Source organism: Hemiscyllium ocellatum, chromosome 19 (assembly GCF_020745735.1).
Source record: "Hemiscyllium ocellatum isolate sHemOce1 chromosome 19, sHemOce1.pat.X.cur, whole genome shotgun sequence".
Taxonomy (NCBI): domain Eukaryota; kingdom Metazoa; phylum Chordata; class Chondrichthyes; order Orectolobiformes; family Hemiscylliidae; genus Hemiscyllium; species Hemiscyllium ocellatum.
In genome coordinates this window covers 44,719,694-44,736,095 of record NC_083419.1, presented here as the reverse complement: position 1 = coordinate 44,736,095, position 16,402 = coordinate 44,719,694, and the positions used below count along the sequence as shown (strand labels likewise).

At 40.0% G+C, this 16,402-nt stretch overlaps 1 protein-coding gene across 1 annotated transcript in view; it reads left to right on the top strand.

Moving 5' to 3' along the window:
- The window catches only part of cacna1c (calcium channel, voltage-dependent, L type, alpha 1C subunit), a 1,009,638-nt gene that overhangs the window by 456,025 nt on the left and 537,211 nt on the right, over positions 1-16,402 (top strand). Inside the window, exons 13-14 of the mRNA XM_060839877.1 lie at positions 13,948-14,173; positions 15,027-15,234. Coding sequence (XP_060695860.1) covers positions 13,948-14,173; positions 15,027-15,234 — 434 coding nt within the window. The remainder of the gene's footprint in view (positions 1-13,947; positions 14,174-15,026; positions 15,235-16,402) is intronic.

Genomic DNA, 16,402 nt, shown 5'->3' with positions numbered 1-16,402 from the left:
TGTCAATGTACTCATTAGGTTGGCTTATATACAAAAGCTATTCTGATCCAAGTGTTGCAAACAGGAACTGGAAGTTCTGCCAATGTAACGATCCCAATCCCAGAACAAATTCAATTCCTGGACTCTGCATATTCACAGTTATATGCAGTAATCCAAAAGTTATTGTCAACCATTTTACATTTCCCCATGGAGTGCTCTTTTGAAGATGCCTCAGACCGCTGTAGAGTAGAAATTATTGGTGAGACCCTTTCCTTTTACATTATTGGTCTCCCTATAAAACTGTTGAAAGGATCACAGCTTGTTAATGTAATGTGACTGAGCTTTCAATCTGTATGTGTATATTACTGAAAAGCTTTAGTTCTCAAATACTAATTTGGTATTCATGGAATGTAAAACATCTCCAAGATGATAATATGACAATTTTTAATTGATCATGATATTTCATCAATTTGTGGGTGGTAGCCAAGGATCTGTATCTCTGCCCAGATGGATATGATAATGTCTGTCCTCCATCTTTCAAGGAGAACTGACTACATCTGTATCTGCTTACATCAATACCTCCTGCTCATTCACGCAATGCTTTACTTTCTGCCACCCATTCTAAGATGATTTGAGAACTCACTGAGATGAGGTGCCTGCACTGGTGGAAATTGTACTCAAGTGAAGTCAAGATGCAGACTGCCATGCTTCATCTTCTGGGAACAGCTTCCTCCCTGCAGACACAGCCTCTACTCCACAGCTGACCCCATGCAGTCATAAGTAGTGAGTCACAAGGATGCATCTCCATCAGCTTCTGTCAAATTGAATCATGAAAATACAGTTGGTGTATTAGCATACCACTGACTGAGGTGAGATTTGTAAACCTTTTATCTGGATACTTTGAGATAATTTCACCCTGTCCTTGACAAATTTCTATCTCCCATTGTCCACTCTAGATTATAGCACAAAAGAAAACCATTCAGCCCAGCCTATCATATATGTACAAGTCCCTGACAGAGTAATTCCTTCCAGCCAAGCCACTTCCCTTTCTCCATTGCACTGGACCATCTTTATCTTCAAGTAATCATCCAATTCCCACATAAATGCCTTGAACAAACCTACTTCCATTTCACTGTTAGGCAGTGCATTGCAGATACTAACTAATCGTGTATCATTGCTTCTTTTGCAAATTAACACATATTTGTGCCAATTGCATAAGAAATAAAGAAAGCAGCATGCAACAGAGAAAGCTGAGGGACTTCACAACTAACAGAGCAGATCTAAACTCTGCCATCCTGCTACATTTAATTGCAAATAGTGGTAGATACTTAAGCACCTCACTGGAGGCAGGGGCTCCACTAATATTCCCATCTTCAATGACAAGGAAGCCCAGCACACCAGCAAAAATGTCAAGGGTGAAGCATTTGCAAATCTCCTTGACTAGAATGTTTAGAGGATGATTAATCTGGGCCTTCTCCAGAAGTTTGCAGCATCACAGCTGTCAGAATCCTGCCAAATCAATCTATTCCATATGATATAAAGAAATAGCTAATGGCATGGATTAATGCAAAGGCTTTGGGCCCTGACAATTTTCCAGCAAAGTATTAAAGACTTGTGCTTCAGAATTTACTACACCACAAGTCAAGTTGCTGCAGAAGAGTTACAACATTGGCATCTGTCCAACGATGAGGAAAATTGTTCAGGTACATCCTATCCATTAAAAGTAGAAAATAAAACCCAACTTGGCCAATTATCACCCAATCAGTCTACTTTAAATTATTTAAAGATGTCTTTATCGGTGCTGACCAGTGGCAGATACTCAAAAATAATATGTTCACTAACAGTCAATTTCAGTTCCACCAGGCCAACTCAGGTCTGATTTCATTACAGTTTTGGTGCAGACATGGACAAAATAGCTGAGTTCAAGAGAGCAGTGAGCATGATTGTACTTGATATCAATGTAGCATTTGACCAAATATAGCAATAAAGGAGCTTAATCATAATCAGTAATTGGAGTCCATTGTTTCGAGCCATATCAAGCACAAAGAAGGATTATTGTGATTGGTGAAGATCAGTCATCTCTGTCACAGGGCATTGTTTCAAGTTTATTATGAGGAGAGTTTGATTAGGTTGGGCTTCTACTTAATGGAGTTTAGAAGAATGCGAGAAGACCTTCATGAAACAAGAAGATTCTTAGGGCCTTGACAGGATAGATACAGTGAGATTGTTTTTCCCTTTGGGCGAGACTAGGACCAGATGGTGTATTATCAGAGAAAGTGGGGGTCAATCAATTAAGACAGCGCTGAGTAGGAATTTCTTCTCTAAGGGGATGATGAATCTAAAATTCTTGACCCTGTTAAGGCTGGGTCATTAAGTGTATTTAAGGCTGAGATAGACAGAGTTTTAATCAGTAAGTGAATCAATGGTTATAGGAATAAAGCATGTATGTAGAGTTGAGGATTATCAGATCAGCCATCATCTAACTGAATGGCACAGTGAATTTAGGAGGCCTAATGCTCTGAACGGGCAGCACGGTGGCACAATGGCACTGTTGCCTCACAGCACCAGATGCCCGGGTTTGGTTCCAGCCTCTGGCGACTGTCTGTGGGGAGATTGCACATTGTCCCCGTGTCTGTGTGGGTTTCCTCCAGGTGCTCCAGTTTCCTCCCAAAGTCCAAAAATGTGCAGGTTAGGTGGATTCGTCATGCTAAATTGCCCATAGAGTCAGATGCATTAGTCAGGGGAATGAGTCTGGGTGGACTACTCTTCGGAGGGTCAGTGAGGACTAGTTGGGCTGAAGGGCCTGTGTCCATACTGTAAGGAATCTAATCTAGTCCTATTTCTTGTGATCTTAGAAGTCACATAAGTGCCAGGTAATGATTATCTCCAGTGAGGGAGAATTCAGTCATCATCTCTTGACATTCAGTGACATTACTATTACTGAATCCTTCATTAAAGATTCTTCCCATTGACTAGAAAGTGAACTTGACCAGGCACGTAAGTATTTTGCCTTAAAGAACAGGTGAGAGATTCAGAGTAAAAGCCAATATTGCAGCAGAAACTCAGCAGGTCTGGCAGCATCTGTGAAGAAAAAAAAAGTTAACATTTTGACTCCAAAGTATTATTTTCCTTGGGTTCTAAAGAAAGATTTTCAAACTCAAAACATTCATTCTGTTTTTATCTCTCCACAGACCTGCTGAGTTTCTCCAGGATTTTGTGACTTCATCTCAGAAATCCCACATCTGCAGTATTTTAATTTTATCAGATGCTGAGAATTCTGCTTGACTCCTCAAAGTCTGTATACCCTACACAAGAGAAGCATGCATTATGACGGAATCCTGTCTGCTTGCTTGGATAGGTACACCTCCAAAAACACTAAAGAAGTTTGAGATCATCAAACAGCTTGCTTGATTGGCATCCCATGTAATACCTGCAGCATCAATCCCCTCCCCTCCCCCCCAACCATTGATGCACAGCAACAGCTGTATATACTATCTACAAAATACGCTAATGAAGGTTCCTTAAAAAGCATCTTACAAACCCATGAACTCTACAACCTGGAAGGATAAGGATACCTGATACATGGGAACACCACCAGCTAGATGCTTCCCTCCAAGATCAGACTATCTTGACTTTATCATCATTCCTTTGCTGTCACTGGGTCAAATTCCTGAAACTCCCTCTCCAATACAACACAGACTTCAACAGTTCAAAAAGTGGTTTGCCACTACTTTCTCAAGAACAATTAGGGATAACCAATAAAAATTCTTTATCCAATAAATAAACTTAACAATAAAGCTTCAGCATAGCTGTTTCCAGGTGCATTCTCAATGGACATGCGTCACAAATCAGAACTGACTTGTCAACCAGTCCACATGTCCCCTTCTGGGGGAGTGGTCACCTAGACCTGCAATGGAGCACCTTTACTGGACTGCTCAGCAGCTGGCTTGGATTTGTAAATATATTCAAGCATGACATCACAGGAAAGTCGTAAATAGATTAGTTGTTGAGTAGATCTATTAGGAACTCCAGTAATTTTAAAATATTTAAATTTATAAACTAGTACAATTAAAGTAAATGTTTTGAGGTAGAGGAGAGTGAGACCTGATTTGTGAATAATGGGGAGGAATTTCTACTTTCTACTAATCTGTAGTTTGTAATTTGTAGTTTAAGACTAAAACTAAAATAAATAAAGTATAAGATCAAGATGTAATAGGGCAACACAGTCAAGTGGAATGCCCATCGGTGGTATGTTGGGAGTCATGGACATTCACAGGTGAAAGTGAGGATTGCAGATTAGAATTGAGAGTGTGGTGCTGGAAAAGCACCCCAGGCCAGGCAGCATCCGAGGAGCAGGAGAGTTGACATTTCGGGCAAGGGCCTGATGAATGGTTTCTGCCCGAAATGTTGACTCTCCTGCTCCTTGGATGATGTCTAACCTGCTATGTTTTTCCAGCACCGCACTCTCGATTCACATGATCCTGATGAGACCCCCATGTCTAAGAAATACCACCAGCTGAACAAGGTCGAGCTCTGAGTAGGAGTTAGAGTCACTGAGGAGTTCATCTGTGAGTCATAAAAAATGTATGGACAGCACATTCAGAAAGATGATCACTCCACAACTTAGAGTCAAGCAGATGGATAGGGAATTGGTAAATACCATGCTGTCTGCAAAATAGTACAGAAGTCCCGAGAGACCTTATTCACTAACTAGTTTTCTGTTCTTGATACTAGTGAAGGAAACAGTTTCTGGAGGAGTGCAACAGGAGCCACGCATGTGGCACCGAGAGTGACCTAGTTTTACAAAGGAAAGGAAGAAAAGTGGAAGTGTGGTATTGATATGATTCTTTAGCAATACAGTTAGACATTTCTGCAGAAATTAATGTGACTGGAGGATGGTATGTTGGCTTCTAACTGCTGAGATAAAGGATATCACAGAACAGCTGCAGCACATGCTTCTGGGAGTTAGTCTATATTGGTACTAAAGACTAAAGAAGGGGGATGCAATCCTGTAATCAGAATATGTGGAAAATTAGCAAGCACAACTTCTAAAGTTGTGATCTCTAGATTATTCCCCAGTGCCACATGAGTACAGAAATAGGAAGATAAAAAAAGTTGAATGCATCACTGACCAATGCTATATGAGAGAGGCTTTAGATTTCTGGGACACTGGAACTTGTTCTTGGGGAGGTAATACTTATACAAGCTGGATGAGTGACATTTGAACAGAGCCAAGACTGACTTTCTTGTGGGCATTTTGAGGTGCTAATGGGGAGGATTTAAACTAAGCAGGACTATAGGAACCATCAGAGAATATTAGAAAGTAATACCATGTGCATAAAATACTGAAGAGGCAGATTGGGAAAGAGAATAACAAGTTGTTTTACAAAAATTGATTTCACATCATGATCTATTGTGCTCATATCTCTACCTCATTTGGTTTGCTATTTTTTTCAGATGACATAAATAATGATTTCACTTCCTGCTCCTCAAATTTTGGTAGGACTTATGCAAACCTAAATGTTTCCTGACTGGACTTTGGATTATGATAGGAACTTTCCCCAACAAAGTTTTCTTTGGCTTCCAAGGTCTCCTTCCTTATTTGCATCATTTTAAGCATTACTTTCTTAAGATTAAATTCCTTCCAGTGTGGAAACAGGCCCTTCAGCCCAACCACTCCACACCGACCCCATGAAGAGTAACCCACCCAGACCCATTCTCCTCTGATTAATGCACCTAACAGTATGGACAATTTACCATGGCCAATTGTCCTGACCTGCACATCTTTGGACTGTAGGAGGAAACCGGAGGATCTGGAGGAAATCCACGCAGACACGGGAAGAACGTGCAAACTCCACACAAACAGTTGAATAGTTAATTTATAACTCTGTATCTTAAAATCTAAACTTATCATTCCCAAACATATACAGTCAGACGCACAAAGAGACAAGACACACCATTAATGCTGGGAAAGAAAACAATGTCAGAGAATCACACAACACCAAGTTATAGTCCAACAGGTTTAATTGGAAGCAGTATATTTCGGAGCATCGTTCCTTCATCTGGTGGTTGTTGAGTACACAATTGTAAGACACAGAATTTATAGCAAAAGTTTACAGTGTGATATTACTGAAATTATACATTGAAAAATACCTTGATTGTTTCTTGAGTCTCTATCTGTTAGAAGTGAAACTATCATGGTCATTCTATCATATGTAAATCACAACACTTTTTAAGAAGTTACATTCTCAGTTTAACTGTAACAATTGGGGTCAGCGCAGATAAGATGTTCAAGGTGTTAGCCCCGTGTCCCCTGTCTGTGCCATAATGTTTAGACTGATTCTAATCTAAAAGGTGAGTTAACAGAGTCTTACATGGATTCATACTCAAAAACTGCATGAATCCATGTAAGACTCTGTTAACTCACTTTTTAGATTAGAATCAGTCTAAACATTATGGCACAGACGAGGAACACAGGGGGCCAACACCTTCAACATCTTAACATCTTATCTGCCTGACACCAATTGTTACAGTCAACCTGAGAATGTAACTTTTTAAAAAAGTTTTGTGATTTACATATGAAAGAAGTGAAACTATCATGGTCATTCTAACAGATGAGAGACTGAAGAAACAATCAAGGTATTTTTCAGTGTATAATTTCAGTTACATCACACTGTAAACTTTTGCTATAAATTCTGTCTTACAATTGTGTACTCCACAACCACCTGATGAAGGAGCAGTATCCTGAAAGCTAGTACCTCCAATTAAACCTGTTGGACTATAACCTGGTGTTGTGTGATTTTTTAACTTTTGTACACCCCAGTGCAACACCGGCACCTCCAAACAATGTCAGAGAAGCACAATTCTGGTACCAATCCTCCAGATCATACATGTTGATGAATTGTTTTCATTTAGGTCTTTGCAATCCCTTCCAGCTCTCTGCTGATTATGGATATGACATTATGGATATACCAAATCTCAGTCCCACATTCAGTGATTGAGGGTTTACCCTTTAATAGCATTTAGAGGTAGTTTTCCCTTTTCTTTCAACAGAGGATTTGCAGAGAGAGCTACTTACAGACACTGATGAGACAGAATAGCTAGATGATAAGAATTTTAGTTTACTTCTCCACAAACAGATGTAAGAAAGAGAGAGATGAATGAATGCCTTTTCTTCATAGGCTGCATGTTTCTGCTGTATTATCCACGCACAACGCTGTGGCCACTGGCTCAGGAACCAATTAAGTAATTGGATTTTAGAGGCTGTACTCCCCAGATGAACCATCACTTTAACGTTAAAAATCACACAATACCAGGTAATAGTCCAACAGGTTTAATTGGAAACACACTAGCTTTCAGAGCGACGCTCCTTCATCAGGTGATAGTGGAGGGCTTGATCGTAACACAGAATTTATAGCAAAAATTTCCAGTGTGATGTAACTGAAATTATACATTGAAAAATTGATTGTCTGTTAAGCCTTTCATCTGTTAGAATACAGTGATAGTTTCACTTCTTCCATATATAAATCACAAAACTTAAATTTAAAGTTGCATTCTCGGGTTAGCTGTTAACTCTCCACATGCACAGGAATTGAGATGTCATGTTGTAGTTGTACAGGACATTTGTGAGGTCACTTTTGAAGTACTGTGTACAGTCCTGGTCGCCCTGCTATTGGAAGGATATTATTAAATTGGAGAGGGTGCAGAAAAGATTTACAAGAATGTTACCAGTATGGAGGGTTTGAGTTATAAGGGTAGACTGGATAACCTGGGACTGTTTTCAGTGGAGTGTAAGAGATCAAGGGGTGACTTTACACAGGTTTATAAAATCATAGCAAAGGTATTTTCTCTACGGTTGGGGAGTTCAAAGCTAGAAAGCATATTTTTAAGGTTATAGGGAAAAATTTAAAAAGACCTGAGGGACAACCATTTCACACAGAGCATGGTTTCTATGTGGAAGGAACTGCCAGAGAAAGTGGTAGATGCAGGTACAGTTTCAACATTTAAAAGGCATTTAGCCAGATACCAAATAGCAAAGGTTTAGAGCTTCATGGGTCAAACACAGGCAAATGGAGTAGTTTAGTTTGAAAAACTTGGTCAGTTTGGGTGAGTTGGACCAAAAGGTCAGCTTCCATGCTGCAGGATTCTATGTCTCTATGATCCATTCAGATGCAGAAATCAGTTCCAGATTTCACACTTGTCGATTGGGTGGTCTGTTGAAATTATGCCAAATCCCAATCATGAATAAATTAATAAAGTGATCAAAATGTTCCTTGTACATTATTAGTCTCACTGTAGAAACTCTTGAAAAATTTATGTATTGTTCACAAGCAGTAACTGGATTTGAATAGTATGTTAAGTTTATAATTATTGTTGAAAAGCTCGCTGGCTGTGCATTACTGATCATAGCAGTTCAGATTTCTACATTGTATTAAATTTTAAATTTTAAACAAATGATATTTACAATAGTTAAATTTCTACCTAATTGCATGAATATGTCTCAATCATTTATGACGGAGGTACCGGTGTTGGACTGAGGTGGACAAATTTAAAAAATCAAACAACACCAGGTTATAGTCCAACGGGTTTATTTGGAAGCCTCTCCTTCATCAGGTGGTTGTGGAGAAAAAGATCAAGCTCACAGAATTTATAGCCAAAGGAGTCCAGTGTCATGGAGATGTGATACAGTAAACAATTTTGGATTAAAACTTCCATATTTTATAATGGGATATGCTGGTTTCTGTTATTTGATTTGTAAATCCCAGAGCTTCTTTTAAGTTACATTCTCAAGAGAGTTCAGGTTTTTAAACAGTAGGTGTGAAATCTGTGTCCCAGTGCTATGCCAGACTGACAAAGTCTCTTTATAGTTTTATAGAGTTCTCCATGGATTAATGCAGTTTTTGAGCAAAATAAAATGCAATTCTACAAAAACAAGTTCACCCCATAACCTTAGGAGCGTGTCGGAGTGATAGATTGAGTGTGTATATGAGTGTACGTGTGGGTGTGAGTGCATGTGTATATGTATGTATGTAAGCTTAGTTAAGTGTGTGAGTGAGAGTGATGGGGTATGTGTGAGAGGTTGCATGTGTCGGTGTGTGCCTATGAGAAAGAGAGGGTCTGCGTGGGTGTGTGAGTATCATGCAGTGGGGTCACCTGTGGTGTGACATGAACCCAAGGTCCCGGTTGAAGTCGTTCCCATGGGTACTGAACGTTGCTATCAGCTTCTGCTCAGCCACTCTGCGTTGTTGCTTGTCCGGAAGTTTGCCTTGGAGGATGGTCACCCAAAGGTCCGAGGCTGAATGTCCCAGACTCCTGCCTGGTGACTGATGTGCGGTGTCCATTCATCAGTTGTTGTAGCATCTGCTCGGTTTCGTCAATGTGCCTTGCCTGTAGTGTATGAGATAGACCATCTTAGCCGAGTCACGTGAGTACTTGCCAAGTACATGGTGGGAGGTGTCCCCTTGTGTAATGGTGTTACCCATGTCGATACTCTGACATGTCTTGCAGCAGTTGCTGTGACAGGGTTTGTGGTGTTGCTGTCCTGAAGGCTGGGCAGTTTGCTATGAGTCATGATCTGTTTAAGGTTTGATGGTTATTTAAAGGCGAGAGGTGGAGGCGGGGGAAGGTCTTAGTGAGGCGCTCATCCTCAAGGATAATGTGTTGAAGGCTGCAAAGAACATGACATAGTCATTCAGTCCCAGAAAGTATTGGACAAAAAAGGATAGCCTTGTCTGTTGTACCCTGTCTATCTCCTGAGGAGGTCATTAGAATTTCTCGTTGTGGCACATCCGAACTGGCGATCGATGAGTTGAGCATGGTACCCTGTTCTTACGAGGATATCCTTGAGCACTTTCTAGTGTCTGTCCTGTTTCTTCTCATCTGAACAGATCCTGTGTATGTGGAGGGCTTGTCAGTAAGGGATGGCTGTTTTAATAAGTTTCCGGTGAAAGCTAGAGAAGTGTAGCATTGTGAGGTTATGCATGGGTTTGCAGTATAGGTGAGGTGCTGAGGTGCCCATCCTTGATGGAGATACATGAGAGTTACAATGAGACAGATACTAAAGAATAGTCCATAGTAAGTCTGATGGTGGGATGAAACTTGTTGATGTCACTGTGTAGTTGTTTCAGTGACTCCTTGCCATGGGTCCAGAGGAAGAAAATGTCATCAAGATATCTGGTGTATAGTGTTGGTTGGAGGTCCTGTGCAGAAAAGAAGTCTTGTTGGAACTTGTGCACGAAGATATTGACATATTGGGGTGCAAATTTGATCCTCGTGGCTATTCAGTGTGTCTGGATGAAGAACTGGTTAGCAAAGGTGAAAACATTGTGGTTAGAGATGAAGCGGATGAGTTGTAGCACGGTTTTCAGAGATTGGCAGTTGTTGGTATTGAGTGCTGAGGCTGTTGCCCTGATGCCGTCATCGTGGAGGTTGCTTGTATACAATGCTGACACATCCATTGTGACAAGGAAGTTCCCGGTTCTGCTGGTCCGTGAGTGCTGAGTTTCTGTAAGATATCTGTAGTGTCACGACACAAGTTGGGGGTCCCCTGTACATTGAGTTTCAAGATGCCTTCAACATAGCCAGAGAGGTTCTCACAAGGTGTTCCATTGCCTGTTATGACGGAGTGTTCTGGTGTGTTAGCTTTGTGTATCTTGGGATGCAGTAGAAGTCACTACCAGCAGTGATCCCAATGACTCTACTGACAAATGGGTACGGTCATCACAAGGAACTACAGAAAAGCGACCAAATAAGGCGTTGACATTGACTCTACTGCCATTGTATCACAGGGGACCCACAGATTTCTTAGAGAAACTCAACATCTACAGACCAGTAGAACAGGGTACTTTCCTTGTCACAATGGAGGTGTCAGCATTCGACACCAGCAATCCCCACAATGACAGCATGAGGGCAACAGCCTCAGTACTGAATACCAACAACTGCCAATCTCCAAACACCATGCTACAACCCATCTGTTTCATTCTTGACCACAAAGTTTTCATCTTTGACAACCGGTTCTTCATCCAGACACACTGAACAGCCATGAGGACCAAATTTGCCCCATAAATGCCAACATCTCTATGCACAAGTTCGAACAAGACTTCTTTTCTGCACAGGACCTCCAACCAACTATATACCAGATATATTGATGACATTTTCTTACTCTAGACCCATGGCGAGGAGTCACTGAAACAATTAGATTAGATTAGATTACTTACAGTGTGGAAACAGGCCCTTCGGCCCAACAAGTCCACACCGACCCGCCGAAGCGCAACCCACCCATACCCTTACATTTACCCCTTACCTAACACTACAGGCAATTTAGCATGGCCAATTCACCTGACCCGCACATCTTTGGACTGTGGGAGGAAACCGGAGCACCTGGAGGAAACCCACGCAGACACGGGGAGAACGTGCAAACTCCACACAGTCAGTCGCCTGAGTCAGGAATTGAACCCGGGTCTCAGGCGCTGTCAGGCAACAGTGCTAACCACTGTGCCACCGTGCCGCCCACGGTGTATCAACAAGGGTATCAACGAGTTTCATCTCACCATCAGACTTACCATGGACTACTCTTCAGTATCCGTTTCATTCTTGGACATATGCATTTCCATCAAGGATGGGCACCTCAGCACTTCACTATACCGCAAACCCAGAAATAACCTCACAATGCTACACTTCTCTAGCTCCCCCCAGAAGCATTTTAAAACAGCCATCCCCCATGGACAAGTCTTCCACTACACAGGATCTGTTCAGATGAGGAGGAAAGTGATGGACATGTGAAAGTACTCAACAACACCCTCATAAGAGCAAGGTATGATGCTCAACTCATCAACTGCCAGTTCCAATGTGCCACAACGAGAAATGGTAATGACCTCCTCAGGAGACAGACACAGGCTGCAATAGACAGGGTACCCTTTGTTGTCCAGTACTTCCTGGGAGCTGAACGACTACGCCATGTTCTTCGCAGCCTTCAACATATTATCCATGAGGATGAGGACCCCATCAAGACCTTCCCCACACCTCCACTTCTCACTTTAAACACCCACCAAACTTTCAACAGATCATAATTCGTAGCAAACTGCCCAATCTTCAGGACAACACCACCATACAACAACCCTGCCACAGAAGCCGCTGCAAGACATGTCAGAGTATCGACACGAGTAATACCATTACATGAGGGGTCACCTCCCACCGTGTATGTGGTAAGTATTCATGTGATTCGGCCAATGTGGTCTATCCCACAGAGACCTTCTCTCATGCACACAGATACACCCTGCACTCACACCAACACACATACCCTCTCACACACAACCCATCACACTCATACACACACCTAACCAAGCTTACATACACACATATCCACACACACTGTATCACATGCATACACACTCACATGCACACTCAATCTGTTGCTCCTACGCGTGCACGCATATAAACTTATGGGTTGAATTTGTTTTTGTAGAATTACATTTTATTTTGCTCAAAAACTGCATGAATCCTTGTTAAACTCTGTAAAACTATGCAGAGGCTTTGTCAGTCTGACACAGCGTTGGGACTCAGACAGGCTTCACACCTATTGTTTAAAAACCTGAGCTCTCTTGAGAATGTAATTTGAAAGAAGCTCTGAGATTTACATATCAAAGAACAGTAACCAGCATATCCCATTATAAAAGATGTAAGTTTTAATCTAAGATTGTTTACTATATCACATCTCCATGACACAGGAATCCTTTGGCTATAAATTCTGTGAGCATGATCTTATTCTCCACAACCACTGATGAAGGAGCGGCACTCCAAAAGCTAGTGCTTCAAAATAAATCTGTTGGAGTATAACCTGGTGTTGTCTGATTTTTAACTCAATCATTATGTTCTGCAAACAGCGACATAAAAGGTGAAATTTTCTGTATATTTTACTTTTGGTTTGTTGTCTGTGATCGTACTTCCTCCTACAGTCACAAAGATGTGCGGGCCAGGTGAATTGGCCAAGCTAAATTGCCCGTAGTGTTAGGTAAGGGGTAAATGTATGGGTGGGTTGCGCTTCGGCGGGTCGGTGTGGACTTGTTGGGCCGAAGGGCCTGTTTCCACACTGTAAGTCTAATCTAAAAAAAATGATCTTACCTTGTGTGATGACACCAATGTTGATGAACTCCCAGTGTTACAGAACTGTAAAATGCTTAAGTATGTTATCTACAGTTTCTGTTGCATTTTGATATACATTAATTCTGATTAAATTTAGAAGTGTGGGTTTATTTCCTAAAATCTTGCACTTTCCCCTGTGTTTTACTGTGTAAATGTATCTTATGATATGGAATTATGCTTCATTCCTAAGGGAGGGCCAGCTTCAATTTCCAGTCAGTACTCAATTAACTACTTTTTCATTCTGTTATTCTGACAATACACTTTGCTTCTATGACCCAGTGCTAAAATGGAGGAAATCAGTCAGGGTTAACAGAGAGACACTGATGAAGGAGATGTGGCTGTGGTAACGAATCTGCTTCAGGACGTGGCTGAGGAGCTTCAGGACAGAGGAAATGACCTGGGGAGTGCAGTGAGAGAGAAACTCACTGAGATCCTTGCAGAGAGATCACTGAGGAAGGAGATATGGCTGTGTCACTGAGGAAGGCAATGTGGCTATGATGAAGGGCTTATGCCCAAAACAGCAATTCTCCTGATCCTCGGATGCTGCCTGACCTGCTGTGGTTTTCCAGCAGTACATTCTTGAGTCAGGGTTAACACTCAAGATTACTGGAAGATGCCAATTTAGATGAGGGCAGGATTGGATTAAGTTTCAGTATGTATCGTGTTTGGTAGTTAGTCTATGCTAATGCAACACTGGCCTCATGGAAATGTACCCTAAAGATTGCCATCATCTGTCATATGTCTCTAAGTTACTGCTTGGAGGACAGGAAAGAGAAATTGGAAAAATATTGTGGGTCTGAAAATTTTAATTTTTTTTTAATTTTATAGACACTGCAAACAAAGTCCTTTTGGCACTTTTCACTGGCGAAATGCTACTCAAGATGTACAGCCTTGGACTTCAAGCTTATTTTGTATCACTTTTTAACCGCTTTGACTGTTTCATTGTCTGTGGGGGAATCCTTGAGACTATTCTAGTGGAGACCAAAATTATGTCCCCACTTGGTATTTCAGTGCTTCGCTGTGTGCGACTTCTGAGAATATTTAAAATTACAAGGTAATATGTTTATTCTTCACATTCTGATATGTATAGTTTAATGAAACCAAATAAAGCATTTGCACACTTGTGACTGTAGAAATGCAATAACATAAAGGGATCAAATGGATTGACCTGATCACTTATAAATGCTGTAGTAATGAATAGTGCAAAACAGTTTACTGTATACAATTTATCATGTTCTGTTCAATACATAAATTAAATGTCAATCTTCAAAAATAACGTAAAATGAATAGGAAAAACCAAAGAATCTAATTATTTGTTATTTTATATATTTGATTAATAATAGACAAAAATCTAAAACATAAATGTTTATTTTAAGAAAAATATAGAATTGCTATAAGGTTAGAATAACTATATTTTGAAAAGATGAATGAAACTCTCAAATCAAGTACAGTTGCTTATATTAAAGAGATAATATGCATCATATTCACATATGAAATTTTGGGACTGCATTACCAAGTGTGGCATAAGTATTTGAAAGCAATATGAGTGGAGTAAAATTAATAAATCGGTTAAAAGTTAATTCCCACAAAACAAACCCAATTTATTTTAAGAAAATGGTAATTTAGGGATTGAATGGTAGTATGGAAAGAAAATATTCTGTTTTTATTAGTAATAAATGTAAATACAATCCAAAGAGAGTGAAACTTTTCTCTCAATTAACTCAGTGGTACAGTCCATGAATCCTTTACACATTAAGTTATGCACTGAAGAATGTTATTAAAGCTAGAACAAAAGAATCATATCAAGATCTGTCTAAAAAATGAATGAAGCCTTTGACAATATCAGTATTGAAAAAAATTGATCCAGTGAATAAGTACCTAATTACCTTCTTTGTTTCTGTCTTTAGATATTGGAATTCCTTGAGTAACTTGGTTGCTTCCCTCTTGAATTCAGTTCGATCAATTGCATCTTTGTTGCTGCTCCTGTTCCTTTTTATTATAATTTTTTCACTCTTGGGAATGCAACTTTTTGGAGGAAAGTTTAACTTTGATGAGATGGAAACAAAACGGAGTACATTTGATAACTTTCCTCAGTCCCTTCTCACTGTCTTCCAGGTATGTTGTGGTTCCTTTTAATACTGTATCTGTTATCAAAGTACTGAACCTTGGATGCAGCCCAACAACTACATTGTGAGAATATTGAATGCACATGAACAAAACATCTTAAATTTATAATGCCTATGAATTATTATTTTCTAGTGCTAAATTACTAATTTTTCTTTATTCTGCATCCTTTGTATCTTGTATCACACTCAGTGACTAGTAAAGTTTTCATAACTTATACATTAATTAACTAATTGGTAATAAATTCCTCCAAGATTCTCTCATTTTACTCTCATAGCTCCAGCTTAATGGAGTAATACCATCAGCACAGATGACGGGTGAGATCTCTCAACATAACAAAGGAAGAGATTTTCAGGATACTTAAACTTTTGCAGGTGATCATTACTGATATCTAGAGTCTCCTGAAAGAATACCTTTGCCAAACAGACCAATTGGAGTCATTAACTGTAGTTGTTGTGGTAACTACAATATTGAATTTATTCACCACTAGCTGCCTCCAGGAATCTGGTGACAGTTTCAGGATCTCTTAATATGCTGCCCAAAAGTATGTCTCCCAGGTGACCGTTTATCAAGGCCACTCTTTATTTTATGTATTTTGTATTTTGTCATGCTTGTTTCTCTTCAGTGACTAGTGTAGGGAGTCATTGATTGTTTTAAAATCAGAGTATTAAGGTTACTAGTTAAGATCAGATTAGTCACGAGTCTTCACCAGTTGCAAGAAATTCCACTCCCTCAATGTGTAATTAGTTTGTCCTTATAGGAAGGTTATCAGTAATGTCTATATTAGATGTCTCAGGTGCAAAGCAATCATTATTCTTCAAGGAGAGGAACAGATGGCAAATCCATTCACCTGGTTGCTGGAGAATATGTTACAACTCAATAAGACACATATCACTTTTTCTGTGTATAATGAAGTCAGCTGACTATACCATCAAAAACCATAATTCACAATAACAGTCAACAACTGAACCATCACATTCACAACCTTCCCTTTCCATCAGAGCTGATATCACCGTTTACATAAAGGCTTTTCTTCACACTATATAGGGCAGACAATGAAATAAGGACCAGGAGAAAGAAAAGTTCAAATACAATTTGATACATCGAAATAAATATCTCCGTAAAAATATGACATTGCTATATAAATGCAAGTGAACGC